The 19,213-nt window shown below is 40.2% G+C and overlaps 1 protein-coding gene across 1 annotated transcript; it reads right to left on the reverse strand.

The window, feature by feature from the left end:
* Nucleotides 1-1,386: 1,386 nt before the first annotated feature.
* Nucleotides 1,387-18,122, reverse strand: LOC122642408 (transcription factor Pur-alpha 1-like). The gene is made up of 6 exons (XM_043835861.1): nucleotides 17,924-18,122; nucleotides 17,619-17,883; nucleotides 17,430-17,477; nucleotides 2,231-2,371; nucleotides 1,909-2,151; nucleotides 1,387-1,784 (listed from the first exon to the last, which is right to left on the reverse strand). The coding sequence occupies exons 2-6, from the start codon at nucleotides 17,871-17,873 to the stop codon at nucleotides 1,632-1,634; spliced, it is 840 nt and encodes a 279-aa protein (XP_043691796.1). The 5' UTR covers nucleotides 17,874-17,883; nucleotides 17,924-18,122; the 3' UTR covers nucleotides 1,387-1,631.
* Between the last annotated feature and the right edge of the window lie 1,091 nt (nucleotides 18,123-19,213).

Raw genomic sequence — 19,213 nt, forward strand, 5'->3', positions numbered from 1 at the left:
ATTGTGTGGAGCGACTTCTAGTGGAGTCTGGCTGTAAAGAGCTTGCATCATATCTTGGTGGAACATCTCTAAATATTCCTTTATATGTGCAGCATGTCATTGGATATATTTTGCACTTGACGTCTTACTTTGTTTCTTGTAATTTCCACTATGTTCCTAGGGAGATCAATATGTTAGTTGATTCCCTAGCTAGGAAGGTTCTGTCTATATTGTGTGCGACAATATAGCCTAATTCCACTCCATGGTTGGAGTTTTGTACCATGCCAACTATGAGCTTGACACATCATTCTGAATAAATTGGTTTTTTACCTTAAAAAAAAAATTACAATTAGATCAGGATAAAAATTATATGGGTGTTTTAAGTTTGAATAGAGATTGAAAATATACATAACGTTTTGGTGGCATATCAGCACTTATTTTTTATAATGCCTCTAGAGAATTAAAGGGAGAACGTTCTCTGTGTCGCAGTGCAGCCTGCACCCAGGCACATGGGCAGTTTGTGCAGGGGGGGCAGGGTGGTCATTGTGCCTACCCCCATGTGGCTGGGCACAGGCTGCACTGCGGCACAGAGAACAGTGCCCTAAAATTAAAACTCTTTAACTAATGTCTTGCAAAAAAAAAAGATAGATGATGTGGCATGTAGGAGAGGTAGAGGGTCCAGCAGAGGGTGAGCTAAAGCTAGACGCGTGCATGGCCATTGGTAGGCTTGTAAATGGATTGGATACAGCTCCAGATATTTTCTGATCGAATACGGATTTGGATGGATTCGGATGCAGATCGAATTCGAATTTTCTACCATCCGTTTACATCTTTGCCTTCAAAAACCCTCAAGATCATTATTTACTAAATTTTTTATTATTAAGTATTCGGATTTTTCTCCAGATAGCAGAATATTCAGATTTTTTTTCCAAGTATCTCTAAACGAATACAAACGTCCCTAAACAGATGCAAATCCAAATCAAATTCGAATTTTCGATTATCCATTTTCAGTCCTAGCCATTGGAGGAGGAGGAAGTCCTCCATTTTTTAAATAATAATGTAATGACAAAGGCGGAGAAAGTAGGCGATGAGGTTGCATGCGTAGGCTTCAGAGAAAGCATAGGCAATAACGTGAAGCAAAGTATTAAAATGACATTAGACACTAATAGTCTAATAATATAAAACCGTGTGATGGGATGGGAGGGAATCAAAAGGAAACTAAAAAATATCTTAAACCAACTTGCCAATTGCTACCAAATGGCAGCAAATGGAGAGGAGCACGATGGATGATGATCAATAGAAAATGTTTGGTCCAAAATTAAAAAAAAAATACAGATGAAGATGTTTATATAGATGCCATATATATATAGGTAGGTAGGTTTCACTTGAATGAATGCAAATGTCATTAATCAATACAGGGGTTTTCCATTATTACTTGATTAGAAATAAGCTTAGACAAACAACCCCAATTTCCCTTCCAAGAAATCATCGACACAGAAAATTGGATTATTTTCAAACAGACTTGAATGATAGAACTACAGAAATAAGACTACCAATATGCAACCCCCACCCCCTAATTCAAATGGATAGAATAGATCTAACACTTGCAACACTCGTGAGCTTTTGCTTCACCACCCCCAAAATCATCAGATTCATCTCTGCGGTGGCTCCACTGTCCGGACATTTGCACCTGTCATCCCTTCAAGTCGATCTTTTGTGATCTCCACAAAATGACCAACCATTTCATGGAATTGTTTCAGCCCAGATAAGGGGAGAATAATGGAAGAGCGATCAGCTCCTGCCACCTGCAATTGTGATTCAAGATGGATCAACACTAAATTGACTCGAAAACAAAGCCCATAATATGATCATGCAAAACACAACCAATCAGGGTGGGGGGGAGGCAAATTACACAACCATCAAATTTACCTCAGATATTCTCAAGAAGTGACCCCTGTTGTTGCTCCCAAGATCAAAGAAGAATCTCTTCTGATCAGCTCTGATCACCTTTGAAACCCCCAGGCTACCGATTTCATCCTGTGAAGGCAATTCAACTGATCGTTCTACATTTAATTCAGATGCTGAAGCAGGTTGAGTACTATGACCAGCTATGAATCCTGCACCTACGTCATCAGAAAGGCCCACAAGGCGTTCTGAAGGTTCAGAGTTTTGCTGTTTCAACAAAGAGAACCCATGAGACTCATATTTTCAGCAAGTAACAGGCAATGAATAGTTGATCATGAGTACATACCTGATTAGGTAGGATAAAAAGCCTAGAAGCCTCATTGATCTCAGCTAAGATGTTCCGGAAAGCAGCCCACCCTTCATCCCGGGCACTTCCTGCTGGAACAATGATCGTACTTCGGTTCCTACTCACCGATGCTTCCGCTACCTGAACAAAAACATGAGTCGTTAAAATTCCCAAAAGGGACTTGCCAAACCAAGTTTACTTATATATGTGGTCCAAGCGCTGCTTCTAAAAACTATGCATGGAAACAAGATAATAAGATTTTTTTGTGTTGGGGGGGAAGGTACACCATTCAAAAGCCAACTAGTGTCGTGTGGCAGCATATTTAAGGCTCCATTTGGCTAAATGTGAAGTTAAGTAAATTGAAATCTTCATGAGTTCAGTAAAATAAAAAATAAAGTGAATAACACTGAGCGAAAAAATAGCCAACAGAGAGAAATCAACAAATTTAATATCGGAAATCTAATCTCGGCGCTCCCCGTTAGTTTTTTCTTGTTGGGCAATAATATTTTGCCCAAAGTAGCCAATATTCACTATTTTTCTTGTTGGTCCCACTTGTTTTCACATATCACTTCACATTGACTTTTCTTCCCACCACTTGACTATACCAGTGACATTTTGTTTTTTGGTGAATAAATTATTATTACCAAAAACCCCCCAAAAAAGAGAGGGGGGGGGCCTTAAGAAGGCAGGCTATGAGGACGAAAGAGAATCATCTAAAACCCAAGTTCCTTGGGGTATCAATAAGAGATCTGTGGGGAAGCATGTGAAGCTTGGAACCAACTTCGGAGAAGTTGGCTTTCTAAATCATGTCAATAGAAAGAAAATTGGAGGTCTATCTTCAGAGATTCCATTCCAACCAAATGTGACATATAGCAGCCCCAAACACAAGCTTGCCGGTGATGTCGCATATTGTACAACCAGAAAAAGCCCTAACAGCCATCCCCTGGAGAAGGGAAGAGGTCTCCTACTACGGGGCCAAATGGAATGTAAAGCTTTCTTCCAAATAGAGAGGGCTAAGGGGCAGGGGGAAAATAGGTGGTCGACGTCCTCGTTACCATTCCAGCAAAGAACACAGGAGGGGGAAACAGGGATGTGGCGGTGCAAGATTGGGTAGGGAAGCAAAGATTTAGGGTTCTCCAAAAATTAAAGACATGGCGGGGGATGTCTTGCAACCAGACAATATTGTACCAGGGGACAGGGGGCATGGGGTCTAACAAAGTCACAAGTAGACTTGGAGGTAAAAATCCCTTTCAGGGAGGGGAGCCAAATAACCTTGTCCAAGAGGGAGGGGTAGGAGGGGTAGGGTGGAGAGACACCCAGACATGGATGAGACCGGGGGAAAGGGGAGGGGGGACCAGGATCCTATGGAGATGATTGTGGAGGGGCAGATTTAGGGATATCGGAGGAATAGATTGAATGGGCGCCTAAGAGATTGTCAAGGACTCCTAGGGGATGCCAGGGATCAAGCCAGAGGGAGAGAAGTCTCATCAGCGATCACTGAGGAGGTGGTTGAAAAGGCTAAGGGATGGAAGAGAAGGATTTTATGCCAAACCCAAGAGGGGTCTGGGGTTGGGGGGTTGTCCAAATGGAGTTAAAATTGACCCATATTGAATCATGCTTGGTGGAGATTTTCTAGATTAGCTTGAGGATGACAGCAACATTATAGTCACGGATCCTCTGAATACCAAGACCACCTTTAGATTTTGGGAGACAGGTGGCAGCCCAACTAATCGGATGAAGGAATTTACAGGGTTCCTTCCTTTCCAAAGGAAGGAGCGGAAGATAGAGTCCATGGCTATGATGGTTTGAAAGTCCATAGATACCACACCAGTAGATATAAGAGGATCGAAGGACTGATCTGATCAACTCAATCCTACCTGCAAAGGAAAAGAGTTTGCCCTTTCAGAGCTGGATATTTCACAGGACGAGAGCCTAAGGAAAATCCTCAGTGACACTTTTCATAAACAAGGAAACTTGATTCAACAATTTGGTGCTCCATTGACATTTCCATTAAGAAGCTAGATTCCCGAGTAAGAAGCATCAAAAGAGAGTGAATTTGGGATTAAGGTTGGAATGGCCAGTTTCCTAATTCCAACCTACACTTGTTTGGCGATAACTTGTAAATAGAACAAGATATTGACAGTCTTCATTCCACAGTAAACCTGCCTCTCTCTCATTTATTTAAAAGGGCAAATTTCACGGACACCCCCTCTAAATATTCAATATGTCAGAGACTTGCCAAACTTGGTCAAAATGGCAACCTTCCCCCTGACGTTAAGCAGGGTTACCACCCAAAGTTAAAATGTCGATTTTACCCTCTTAGTAATTTTCAGGACCCTAAAAATTACTAAGAATCCATCATCTTCCAGCGATTTCTTCTCCGGCCACGATCAGCTGCGCCAGCTCCAGCTCTATCGACAATCAAGTCCGTCGATTTCTTCTCCGACGATGATTATTTGCAGCAACTCATCATCATCCATTTGCAGAAAGTGGGTTTGGGTGCTGGTAGTGAGAGACGATAGGTAGAGGAAATCTGGCGGTGGGTTGGGCAAAGTCTGGGGAGGAGGTGAGGGAAGAAGGAAGAAGCAAGAACGGAAGAATTTTTCCCATAAGCAGCCAATTTTCACTCCAGAACCTGCGAGATTTTGGTTCTCAAAAATGGGGATTTCGGTTTTCCCTTGACTTGTGTTTCTGGTTTCTCAATTTCTCAGATTTGGGTTCTCTTCCTTCTCCCTCCTTTTTACTCCTGCAGATTTCAACCTGGATTTTTTGGCTTCTTAGGAAGAGGACCCATACAACAATTTTTTCTTTGTTTTTATTCTTCTATGATCTCCCTCTAGTTAGATGGCAGAGCAGAAGAATAGTACAAGAAGAACAGCAACACCAGAATTGTCGTTATCGTCTGAAACGAAGGAGGTGGTGGTGGTGGGACCAAAAGAACGAGTAGGGATGGGACCCGGAGGAGGGCTTCCAAACAGAGAGGTTGTCGAAGACAGATCAATTGAAGATGCAGGGAAAGGGGACGAAGAAGATGACTGGTGGTGAGGAGGAGGAGGAGGATCGGTGTTCTTGTCTATGCGTCTTTCTTGACACAATTTTGTTTTATATTTTCTAAACGTTCTCTCTGGTTTGGTCACTGAGAGCTGTTACATTTCAGATTTAAGATTGATTTACTAATAAGTAACATTCATATGAGAAGTTGATTTTGTTGTGTGGTATTTCTGATGCTCTACTAAATTAAACCTGCAAATATCATCCATAGTTTAGATTTTCGGAAGAAAAAAAGCCCGAGAATAAACTGTTCCCACAATCAACAAAAGAAACACACGAACCCCTACCATTTCAGAACGGAAATTAGAGATTTTCTTTGGGTTTTCAAACTCTTTCTAAAACCGTCGTTTCCTCTCACCGCTAGGAATTGCAGCGGCGGCGGCATAAGATGCCCGTAGGGGTTTTCAAACACTTGCCGGATTTTTTTTTTTTAGCATAGGCTGCTGGATTAATGGCGCGCCAGAGGCAGCAATTGATAGCATTAACCCTTCTTCGACCTTCGGACCAACGAAGAAGATGAAGAGAATGGTTTTAATTTGGGGCTTTACCCTCAAGGGTATTATGGGAAGTTCACCCTGTGGTAAGGGTAATTTCGCCATTATAAAAGAGTTAACAGTGACTTAACTGCACAGACCTGACGGAGTGGACTAAGTTGAAATACAATCATAAAATAAGGGTAGTCTGATATTTTTCCAAAGTTTGGTATGTCCATGATATTTCATATACTTACAGGGGGTGTCCGTCAAATTTCCCCTATTTAAAAAAGTGAAGATATTTCCATGTAATAAACATCAGAGCAACAAACCAAACCTCCCTGAATGTTCCATGTCGCCATCCAGCCATGAATTAATTTTCAGTATGTAGGAATGTAATATAATGCTTTAATGTTCGTCTGAAAAGGTCAAATTTATTTGGGACTATTTGAAGAACAGGAACTGTTGAAAAATAAGGAGAAAAGACACATACACAATGAGCCATATGCTCGAGCTGGGCCACCAGTTCCCCAATTATCCAATGGTCAAAATATCATATTATCAGTTCACATGATAGAAAAGTTGTCCGGTATGGGTATGGTTTCCCACACTATTTGTGTAATCAAAGGTTTTGGGCTGAGTATTTAGAGAAGGTCCCTCAATCAAGGAACAACCAGTGGAGGTTTATGAGATGTTAGGATGAACCATGGAGATGAGGTTTTGAATAAAGTCGAAGGAAGCTTCAGCAAACACAACAAATTTTAAAAAAAAAAACTAAAAAGATAATAAATATCACAGGAATCATATCAGTAGATTTTTAAGTCAGTCAGAAGGCCAGGACCATGGAGTGAAATAGCACTTCATACAATTTTCACATAGCCTAATACATAGGAGTCGGGATTTATCTTGTGAGTTAAAAACTGTAACTTTCTTTTTATTATGTTATTCTTGATAGAGTCGTATATAGAGTTGGGGATAGAGTTTGTTTCAGTTTGAGTCCAATATAGAGTCGAACTCTATTTCAGTTTCAAGGTAGGTTTAGGGTTGATTTTTCCATTTAAATACTTGGCTGTACCCAACAATTGAGACTGGAGAATTTGGAATGAAATTTTATTTGGGTTAAACCGATGGCTGCCATGAGCAGTGTGTGCCTCTCTTCTTCTTCATTTGTGATGCAGCTATGCATAGGAATTAGGATTTATCTTTTTGAGTTAAAATTTGTAATTTTCTTTTTATTATATCATTATTGATAGACCCGAACATAGAGTTGGGGGTTGAGTTTGTTTCAGTTTGAGTCCAATATAGAGTCGAACTCTATTTCAGTTTCAATGTAGGTTTAGGATTTGATCTTCTTCTTCTTCTACCCAGTTGCTGCTTGTGTTACTTGACATTACCAAACTGAGAAGGAAGGGACCAAACTCTCTGCTACTCTTTGGATCTGACCAGAGATCCTAACCGAAGACCGTTCCCTCATAGGCAAACCTAATCCAATGGTTTCTTCACCCAAATCAACCCCTTTACGAGGTTCATATCAAAGCAAGGATTTGTTCTCTGTTCACCGTCAAGCCTGAGTTGAAGAAATTTTCTTCGATTCATTGGTGGTTGTTTCAATTGAACATCACTTTGACTTCAGAAGGCGTGGAGCTGAGATTTAGAGCCAGAAGTTTCAGAACCAATAGAGCTCCAACAAACAAGTCCGACCACCTAAAAATCTGTGTTTTCCGCCAGGTAGTGAGTTTCTCGGTTGGGCAGAATTTCTTCAACCAGTGTTTGAGGCTCCTGTGAGTTGCGTCTGGAAGATCTCTTAGTTGCGAATCACCTCCTACATCATTGGGATAGATTAAGATTCAGAGAGGAAACACTGCTCATCGATTCAGCCTTACCGTAGTTCCTTCCATGGTTACGTCTAAAGGTTGAAGGTAACCCTCATCGTGGATTGCTTTAAAATTCCTTTTTTTTAATTATTTCCTCCAACACCCCTACCCTTTATTCCTTATTCTCTCTTATCCTTTTAATTTGGTTTGTTCCAAGCTATCTCTTCTCATTAGTTAAAATTCCTTCTTTATCCTTTCACTCTTCCCTACCCAAATACACTACTAAGATTCTGCCTATTTACAATTCTGCCACTGCTCTTATAAATCTTCAACCTATTTACTATTTTGCCACTAGTGATTGTAATTTGGGTTATCTAACACTTGGGCGGGCTCATAGCGAACCCATACAGGGTTTCCCACCCCTGGGATTGCATTAAATTGATATTAGAGCCACAATTTCTGGCAGTTAAAAACCATGACAGGTGGTCATATTACAAATTCTGAGTTGCACAAATTATACCAGGAAGTGGCTGAGAATCAACAGAAGACTGATGCCAGACTTGAGAGGAATGAGATAATGTATGACAAGTTCATGGAAGAGACTCAGAGCACCCTCGCTGAAATTCTTGCTTTTATGAAGAGAACCAGAAAACAAGTTGAAGCAGGAACATCTACATCAGCTCCTCAATTTCATTCTTTACGGATTGAAGATACATCTCAAAGGCATCAACCTGATCCATTTATGCCCCAGGACATCACACGGCAATTTTTCAATAGGGACTATGGCACCAAAGTTGAGGTTCCAGAGTTCAGTAGTGAAAAAGGGACAGAGGAAATTCTTGATTGGCTTACCAAGGTTGAAAGGATCTTTGATTATAAATCCTTTCCGGACGAGAAAAAAGTGTGAACTCGTCCTCATCAAGTTTATTGGGTATGCATGTTCATGGTGGGATGACGTACAACATTTGAGGCTTATCAGGTGACTTGGACCCGTTACTAATTGGGAAGTCGTGAAGTAGATTCTAAATGCAAAAATATGTTCCTCCTAATTATGAGAAGCTATTGTTTCACAAATTGTTCAATTTTCAGCAAAGCGACAAGGATGTGGATACTTACACACTAGAGTTCCGTAAATTATCTTCAAGGTGCCCAACAACGGGTTATGAGATTTATCAGCAGGCTAAGTACTGATATGTCAACGGGTTCGATTAGAGTTGGCTAAAACTGATTTCAGGTCCGTTGATGTTGTAGCAGCTTATGCCAAGACAGCTGAAGAAAAATATAGTTATCTGAAGAATATGCTCAAGACTCCTTCAGTTTATAGGCCTCCACCACAGATTGAAGAAAAGAAGCCTGAACCCCGTAAAGTGAAAGAAAAAAAAAATGAAATTTAACAGAAACAATGATTGGTTGAAGAACATTACGTGTCGTAATTGTGGTGAAAAGGGTCATTATGGCAATAAATGTCCCAATAGTCTCGCCCCATAAATGCAACAAAGAAACACCAAATAGAGAAGGATGACGATGATGATGAAAATTTATACCCTTATCCTTTAGAGGATGACGATGATGAAGTTAAAGCTTACTCCGCTAGTTTTACATAATTCTCGAATGGACTAGTTGATAAAGCTTCCCTCTTCAGACAAAAGGGTATTTAATGTAGTCCAGGTAGGAATTACTCCCACTAGGAACCAGGGTAATAGGATCACAAACAAGGCTGGCTGATTGGGTTAGGGTTTAGTAATTTTAGGGCAAAACTAGGGTTAGGGTTGGATGTTGAAGAAAAGGTTTATAGGGTTTTAATGGGCAGGTCTAGGGGGTTATTGAGGTATAAGAAGATTAGGGTTTAGATGAGTTTGAAAATTCTACAAATTAGGGCAGAATTGACCTATCGGGTTTTGGGTTTTGAGTTTTAATGGAGTAAGGTGATAGAGAGGTTAGGGTTGGAATGAAGGGCTGGGCTTTGGATCGAGTGTAGGAGGGGGTGAGAGGAAGGTTTGATGGAAGTTTGGGGATGATCAAGTGGCTGGATGATGGTTGCTTGAAAATCCAGCTAAGGTTCGAATGGATTAGTTGCAGGTTTAATGGAGGGAAGGGAAATCTGGTTTAGTGAACTGATCTGGAACGATGGAAAAGGGGAGGCTTAGGTTAGAGGATAAGAAGTAGAAGGTATAACAGAATTTAAAATCTACTTACTGGTTTGAAGAGAATTCCAAAACAGCAGCTTGAATACTTGAAGAAACCTCCCGATCTTCTCGATGCAAGGAGTCGCAGGAGTCCACCCACCCTATCCACCTTGAGATCTACAAGGATATAACACTCAGAGAGCAATGGCAGCAATGGCAGCAAGCTTGAAAGCAAAAATTGATTAATTGAACTATGGGGGAGCCTCTCACGATGGTGTTTATTTATAAATCAAGGCTTTAAGCCAAACCCTACTCAGACTAGGACTAGTAATCCCAATCTGATTCCTAATTACAAATAGATCTCAGACTTGTACTCCAAATCTGAGTACAAAAACAAATCCAAAAACAAATCAACCCTCTAATAAAATCATGGAGGGGAAGTTAAGCTAAGCAAACAACTTAAAATAATTAAAAGGGGGAAAAGACTGATTTGCCCCTAATAACTTAGACAATTAAAAACAAAGTATGGGAAAAAGCTCCAACAAAAAAACAAACAGCAGCCTTCTCAAGGCTTCTTCTTCATCCTAGTGCTTGGACCTGCATCAGTATTCTTCTGCACGGTGCTGGATATACAAATGTTCATACAGTTGTTGATATTGGGGCAAAAGCCAATCTCATCTCTACTGATTTTGTTCGAGCACACAATCTTCCACAGAAGCAGCTTTTCAAGAAAACTCATGTGCGAGGTTTTAAAACTACAGTTCAAGGGGCCACTATAGTAGTTCGAGTATACTTGCAATATGGGCCATTACAGTACCATATGCCTTGCCTAGTCACCTCGTTAGCGCATTGCGACATTCTTTTAGGGTGACCTTGGCAACATGTTGGTATTCTCTACGAAGGTGCACGGAACACTATCAAAATAAAACAAGGAGGGCGTATGTTTCTAATGCTACCTCATGCATTGAAAGATATGTCGCGGCGACAACAGTTGTCCCCTCCTTCAGTTATGGATCACTCTCTTCTCCCTACTTGTGGAGTTGCAGTTCGATAGTCTACCTCAAGATACGTGCCACCTCAATGTCAAAAGAATTACAGAGGCATCTTGGGCTTGCGACCTAACTCAGCGGATTCCAGTTCTTTTAAGACAGGGAGAGTTGATGCAGTCATGCGTAGGAATTAGGATTTATCTTTTGAGTTAAATTTTGTAATTTTCTTCTTATTATATTATTCTTGATAGAGTCGTATGTAGAGTTGGGGGAAGAGTTTGTTCCAGTTCGAGTCCAATATAGAGTCGAACTCTATTTCAGTAACTTGGTTGTACCCAACGATTGAGATTGGAGAATTTTGAATGAAATTTTATTTGGGTTAAACTGATGGCTGCCATGAGCCGTGCGTGCCTCTCTTCACTCCTCTGATTTTCTTCTTTCATTTTCTACCCAGTTGCTGCTTGTGTTACTGTTGAGTGTTGACATTACCAGGCTGAGAAGAAAGTGACCGAACTCTCTGCTAGGTCAGATCCTAATCGAAGACCGCTCCCTCATAGGCGATCCTAATCCAAGGGTTTCTTCACCGAAATCAACCCGTGTTGTGAGGGTCGTAGCAAAGCAAGGATTTGTTCTCTATTCACCGATAAGCCTGAGTTGCAGAAATTTTCTCGATTCATTGATGATTGTTTCAATTGAGCATCACTTGGAATTCAGAAGGCGCGGGGCTGAGATTTAGAGCCAGAAGTTTCAGAACCAATAAAGCTCCAACAAAGGAGTCCGGCTCACCTAAAAATCTGGGTTTTCCGCCAGGTATTGAGTTTCTCGGTTGGGCAGAATTTCTTCAACCAGTGTTTGAGGCTCCTGTGAGTTGCGCCCGGAAGATCTCTTATGGTTGCGAATCACCTCCTAAAACATTGGGATAGATTAAGATTCAGAGAGGAGACACTGCTCATCGATTCAGCCTTTCCGTAGTTTCTTCCATGGTTACGTCTGAAGGATGAAGGTGACCCTCATCGTGGGTTGCTTTAAAATTCCTCTTTTAATTATTTCCTCTAATACCCCTACCCTTTATTCCTTATTCTCTCTTATCTTTTTAATTTGGCTTGTTCCAAGTCTGTCCCTTCTAATTAGTTAAAATCCCTACTTTATCCTTTCACTCGTCTACCCAAATACACTATTAAGATTCTGCCTATTTACAATTCTGCCACTGTTCATATAAATCTTCAAACTATTTACTATTTGGCCACTACTTATTGTGATTTGGGTTATCTAACACTTGGGCAGGCTCATAGCGAACCCATATAGGGTTTCCAATCCTGGGATTGCATTAGTTTGAGGTGGCATGGTCATGTTCAACCAAGGCCTCGGGATGCACCAGTGCGGAGGGATGACCTGATAATGTAAGACTAGAACCTGAATAGGTCTAATCCCAGGCAGGATCAAATAGAAAATCTCAAAAGAACAAGAAAGAAAGCAATGGGAACTAAAATCATATGAGGGAACCAAGAGAACAATGGGGTCTAAAAATAAGGGAAACAAGAAAACAATGGGAACCAAAAATAAGGGAAACAAGAGAACAATGGAAACTCAAATGAGGGAACAATTTCCTTGGTTTGAGTAACAAATAAAAAAAAACACAAATTAACCTGTTGAAGCAGCAATGATCTTGATATAATAATCTTTAAGAAATCAATGTGACAATCAGTCGAAAGAAATCTCAGCTTGTAGCACTTTTAAACTCAATTAGGATTTGGAATCAAGAACCGATGGAAGGGAATGGGGGAAGGGAATGGCCATCTCAGCCTGGGCATCTCACCCAACCTCTCTCAGGATTTCACCAAGGCTAAAGCCAATATTTCATTTATAAAATTTGTGTACAATGCTGGCCTCCCTTACAAACTTATACAAAAGATTCAAAAATAAACTTAGACACTAATAAGGAAAGGCCTAACCCTATTCTTAACTAATAGGGAAATTTACGTCTACCCCCCCTGAGGTTTCAAACAATTACATCTACCACCCCTGAAATTTCAAAATTACGTCTGTACCCCTGAGTACTAACTCTGTTAGTTTTATTTCTAAAAGACAATTTTGCCCTTTCTTATTTGTTATTGGGTAAATGGCACCTAGGGTACCTACCGTTTTACCAAATTATAATTTAAGTACCCAAAGTTTCACATATTGTGTTTTGAGGTACCTAAAACAGATTGTAACTAACCTAATTACTCAATTTTTATTTTTTTTTTCAATTTTACCCTTAAATGGGACTCACCACATCACCGTCCCTTCTCCTCCTCCTCCTCCTTCCTCCTCTGCAACCCCACTGGCCCGACCACCTGTTGCAACCCAACCCAACCCGCTGCAAGCCAACCCCACCACATCACCGTCCCTTCTCCTCCTCCTTCTCCTTCTTCTTCTTCCTCCTCTGCAACCCCATTACTCTGAAACATAATCTTTATCAATCAGACTACCTCAGTGGTCACAAAATCAAAATCACTCATTTCAAAATGGACAAATTAGTAATCAGCAGAACCCCACTTGCCCACTTGTCAATCCCAAGCATACCAATTGGGAGCCAAAATTATCACAAAGACTAATGTTCTTGAGGTATAAAACATCAAGAATTAGAGAGATTGAGAATCGAAGAGATAGAAAAAGGAAAGACGAAATCTCAAACCTGAATTCTTGCAGAACCGCCGGCTATTGAATCCCAGTTTCACCCCAGAGAATACCAACACCACTTCAGAATTCTCTCAAAGAAATTGAAGAGTATCGATGGCAGCAATATCACAAAGTAGTGAAAAAAAAAAATCAGAGCAGGAAAGTGGGATTTTGGAGTTGTCACTTCTCTTTCTTTTTTGTTTCGGATTGAATCCCTTCTTGGTGTATATGTAATAGTTTTCTCGGCGCTCGCATTGATCCCTTCTTGGTGTATATGTAATAGTTTTCGCAGTTCTGGTAGGTTACCATACCCGGTGCATAAAAGCACACGTTGGAATCCCTTCCATGTGATTCTGTTGTTGAGCTCTGTTTGGAGTGATCAGCAGAGTCTAATACAAGGTAATTATGATCATCACCACAAACCGCAGACGGTGGGTTTCTTAGCAGATTCTTGGGGTTGAAGAAGATAACCCATTCTTTCCCTTTTCTTTCTATGGCTCTCTCCTCTCCTCTCGGTCGACGATGTGGGGGAAATCGAGGGAGATTGAGAAGATCGAGGGAGGGAGGGAGAGATTATGGGTTTTCACAAGTAGCTCATCACAGGGTTTCAGAGTGAACAGAGTTTATAGCCGTGGATCCGATAAAGAGGGGAATGGAGATGGTGGTGCTCGGCGAAGAACCCAAAGGCGTCGGCGATGGTGATTTCCTTCTTCGGCGATGGAGGTTGTCGGTTCAGCAATGATGGAAGTACGTCTTTTCTTCCCTCTAAGCTTTCGGTCTCTTCGTGTTTGAGAGGAAGAAGTTTCATCCGTAGTGGGGTAAAAAAGTAATATTACTTTATTCCAAGTGGGGGTAAATAAGGAATGAGGTTTTATTAAGGGTAATATGGGCATTTAGATTAAAATTGGGCAATGAAATCATCACTTAACTGTTCTAATCTAACGGTAGGGTTACGATTGGTTTTTCAAAATACAGGGGAGGTTTTTGAAATAGATCAAATTTCAGGGGTGATAGACGTAATAGTTTGAAACCACAGGGGTGGTAAACGTAAATTTTCCCAACTAATAAGGTAACCTAAATTGACTAAGAAAGTGAAGTAATAAAGAAAACATACTCAAAATAGGACTCTACCTAATCTAATGAAGTAAATCCCGTTTTCCTACTTTCTACCCATATTTTAGGCTCATTATTAGCCAATTATAAAGTAAACCCATGGGATCAAAGTCCCAATACATACATGACCCAACCCAAAGCTTATTTCCACTATAATAAGCCCTAAGTGACTTATCTACATCACCTGATTCAGAATGAAGTATCTAAAAGAGCTAGGGGCAGGCCTAAAAATACCCTAGGAGAAGTAGTGAAGAAAGACATACATAGTTTGAGCCTTCCCTCAAGCATGGAACTAAAACTCGTGAGGTCTCGATTTTTCAGAGGTCGAGAGGCATCCGAGTTTAAAAAATGCAATATCTCGATCGGCCCGACCCATTTACCTTATAAAAGTACGAGAACTCGACAGAACTCTCGAGTTCTACAGGGACTGCCATTTTGGTATACAAACACAGGACAAACACTTATTTATGCCTAATATTATTTAAGTAAATGAATTTGTATTTCATTTACTTATGATATTATTCATAAATAAGCAAATACCCCCTCTTTGAATCCAATAAAAATAGTTAAAAAATAAAATTCCAAAAGGAAAAAAAAATCAACCCCCCAGTTCAAAAACAAAAGGTTGGATTTTCGGCGATAGGTGCAATTTTCAACAGTCTAATGCTGGGATTTTTCTCAAATCTAAAAATTCCATAAATCTTAATATGGTAAAACATTGCTAAAAACCAAAAGTGTGGTAAAATATTCATTTGTTTTGATGTCCAAAAAAATATTTTCATTCAGAGCGATTTTGACAACATTCGCGCACACCAAATTAAGTTTGCAAAGCTTTCCAACAAGTCCAAGATTGCTTAAATTTGACTTATATTGAAGAAGTTATGTATTGGTCAAACTTAATTTGGTGTGCGCGAATGCTGTCAAAATTGCTGTGAATGAAAATAGTTTTTTGAACATCAAAACAAATGAATATTTTACCGTACTTTGGTTTTTAGCAATGTTGTACCATATTAAGACTTATGAAATTTTTAGATTTTAGAAAAACCCCAGCATTAGAAAGTTGAAAATGGCACCTACCGCCGAAAATCCAATTTTTGTTCTTGAACTGGGGGTTTTGACTTTTCCCATTTTGGAAATTTGATTGTTTAACTATTTTTATTGGACTCAAATAGGGGGGTATTTGCTTATTTATGAATAATATCTTAAGTAAATGTAAATGATATTAGGCATAAATAAGTGTTTGTCCTATGTCTATCTTGGTTTCTGGTATACGTAAGTGTCTTGGTTTCCCTGAAACTCCTATTTGGACTTTGTTTTTGTAAAATCTAATAGTGTCATTGTGTTTAAATGGCCTAAAAGAAGCTGAGTACCAAGTTTCAGACCCAAACTAGATCTAAAACCCACCGAAACCAGCCTTTGAGTTGAAAAAAAAAAATGCACCAACTTGACCGAGATCTCGAGTCAACTAGGTTTTTCCCAGGGTCGAAACCTGGTTGAGTTCCGAGTTTTAGTTCAATGCTCTCAAGCATGGCCACAAATAGAGATGTTTGGAGGACAGTGATCCATGTTGCCGACCCCATTTAGGTGGGTTTTCCTGAGTTTCTACCGATTTTTTTTATAAGTTTAATATAGTTTCAGTCTTAGCAAGGATCCACGTAACTGACCCCATTTAGTTGGGAAAAGGCTGAGTTGTTGTTTTTGTTGTTGTTGTTGATGAGTAGTGCCTCAGTATATCCAGTTCCAATCTTTTTGGCTAGAGAAAGATTACCTTCTTCGTCATGTAACACCCCTACATTGTTTGGCCCTATGTTGCAGTTACTCACAGGGCAACCAAGATACTATTCAGCTTCCCTTTCTCCAGCTGCAGACATCAGATAATCCATACAGCAGAGGCAATTCAGCACTCGCAGCTACTCCAAAAACCAGGTTTTTCATATACCACGGATCAGAAGTTGGAAAACAATAACTCCAATCCAGTTAATTTCAAAAGGTAAGTTTCAGAATCCTGATACTTCCCAGCAATAGAATCCCATATCACCATTTTGAATTTGAACCTATGGAATAAAGATGAAGCTGATTTCCTTATGAAAAGTTTCTTGCCCTAAGAAGGACCCTATTACCTCAATATCCCCATAGACAGCCATCCTTCCAAATTAGGAAAGATTAAACTGTTCCCCATAACTTCAACTGCATATTGAGAGAGGAAATCTTCTATGGTTGTGAGAGTCCATCGCCACCTCTCCGGTCAGTATGACTATAACTAAAGGTCTTAAGACGCCTTAATCCCACCAATATCCATTCAGTTTCTTTCCTTTTCCTCTCCTTCCTTCCTTTTCATTTTTGGGGTGGAATCTCTATTGAAGTCTGCAAATGCAGTTGAAAGTGAGATTCAAAAAAACTTCTTCATGTCCATCAATAGCTCAAAGAGCTAATTAAGCTAAACTAAAATAAGCTTTTCCAGATTTAAATTTCCAACCAGAAATTCTTACCAGCTAAACTGTTGGCACAATACGAAGTGCAGCATTTTAGCCTTCTAGGTCCAGCAAAAGGGATAAACAGAGACTGATAGACTGTAAAAATATATTGTATCTCAATAGATTTATGCAAGGCATTTGCAAGAAACTTCATACAATTGGCATTCATATCATAGGGCATAAATCCAAATCAGACCAATTAGAGCCGTTTAATATTGTTCCAGTCTTCTTTCTCTTGATGCTTCAATCCATCATTGGAATACATAATCCCCCTCCCCCAACAAACACACACAACAAATAAAGAAAAAATGACTGAATGAACATTTCGAAAAGAAATGAAATTCCAACTAATTAGTCATTATTCAATATTCATTAGAGGAATCCAATTAAAAACCACCCAAAAAGAGAGATAAAGAAAAGACCATTCGCTTGAGTAAACAAGGAAAAGAGAACTTCACAACAACGAGAAGCAACAAAACAAACCGAATGGGAATTCACCTTTAAAAAGCGACCCCTTCTGTTCTCGCCAATGTCAAAGTAAAACACCTGAACATCAACCATCATCAAAGCATCATAGATGGATATCCAATACCCATTTAACGGGAAACTCAAAGAAAGGAGATATAGAAACAAAAATAAAGCAGAACGAAGGAAAGAAGAGAATGTAACATCAGAAAAGACTTATACTTTAGTGTCGAGCTGCAATTCCTTGCTAAACGCATCCTGTTCGTCGGAATTAACATAGTAATTGAAGAGATCTAAGAACCAGGAAATGCCATTGACGGGAACGATAATAGTCGACCGGTTAACGGAAGTCTTCTCAGAAATCTTCAGATACCGACCTCGAGGATTCTCCTTCAGATCAAAGTAGAAGAGTTTGTGCTCCACCTGGAGCGTTTTGCAGAGCAATTCAACGTCGTTTCCGCCAGAATTTCCTTCCATAGTATTCTTCCTCTTCTTATTTCTTCTTTCTTCTTTCTTTCAACTTCTACCCTTTCTGAATAAAAGAGAAAAGAGTAGAGCCCAAGCCCCAATTATGAAATTCTAATTCTAGTTCTATTGCTAAAGCAGTTCCACCAGTACAGCTCCAAAGGCGCAAACGCTGCGAAGCCCTGACGCCCGCATAAAATTAATCAGAGGGGGGTCAGTGATACTAAGAAAGACGGAAGCTTCATCATCATCACCATCCAATCTAATTGATAGAAAGCAGGTAAGCACAAGAAGAATAAAGGAAAAACCAGATTAGGGATGATAGGGAGCGAAGCTGTTGCAGTGGACTAGGAGATGTGGATAAGTGTGGGACCATTTTGTTGGTCATCTTCTTTCTTCTTCTGGGACTGTTGTTGCTGCTGCCGCCGCTGCTTCTGCAGATTAGGGTTAGGGTTTCGGGGGTCAGGAGCCATGGCGTTTGACCCAGTCCCATCGTCATGCTCCTTTTAACGCCTTCCTCCCTAACAAATCGCGTTTTTACGCTCCCAACCAAATGGTGTGTATGGGTTCTGGTTTGGTTTGGAGGACTTGGTGTGAGACTCTGGGTTTTGGGCGCATTAAAGTTACAGTTTCTTTCAACACTTTTCCCGGTTTTGGGTTTCCCTTTCCCATTTTTCCTCCCTTGTTAATTAGAGGTAAATAAATAATAATTCATTTCTACACGAACATCTGCCTAGTGCAGTTGGTACCCTATTCCCCCCTCCTGGCTGGTACCTTCCCCCCTCCCTATTCCCCACCTAAAAACAAAAGTAAAGTATATATAAAAGCTCTTGGCATAGTTAGTAAGTTCGGGTACAGCATGGAATGATACGATACATGTTTAATACGAATTTTTAATATAGTTGCTCTATAAAAGTATGGGAGCAAAAATACAGGTTTATCCAAGTAAAAATCAAGGACCAAAGTGATTTTTTTCAACTAAATTCTAATCTCTCATGCCTTCTTAAACAGTTAAAAGTACGATGAGAAGAATGAGCAGATAGGTCAACATGGTGCCCTATCTTATGGGCAATAAATCTCTACTTGGTCGCATGGTCTCTACACAAGCGTTTGGGCCAATAGGCGAGTATGCCTTGGTATCTACCCAGGGGGCAAAGGCGTCATCTCATAGTGCCCTATGAGAGTGCGTAAGAAACACCACCAAGTAGAGATATTTTCCCATATTTTATAGTATAACTTAAAACAGGGTCGGGCTAGGTCAGGTCGGGCTTAGCTCGAGACCTAAACCTTAGCCCGACCGATCCTGACTCAGGGTCAGAAATTTCTAGCTTTGATCCGCCCTCAAGGCTAGG

Source organism: Telopea speciosissima, chromosome 10, assembly GCF_018873765.1.
Source record: "Telopea speciosissima isolate NSW1024214 ecotype Mountain lineage chromosome 10, Tspe_v1, whole genome shotgun sequence".
Taxonomy (NCBI): domain Eukaryota; kingdom Viridiplantae; phylum Streptophyta; class Magnoliopsida; order Proteales; family Proteaceae; genus Telopea; species Telopea speciosissima.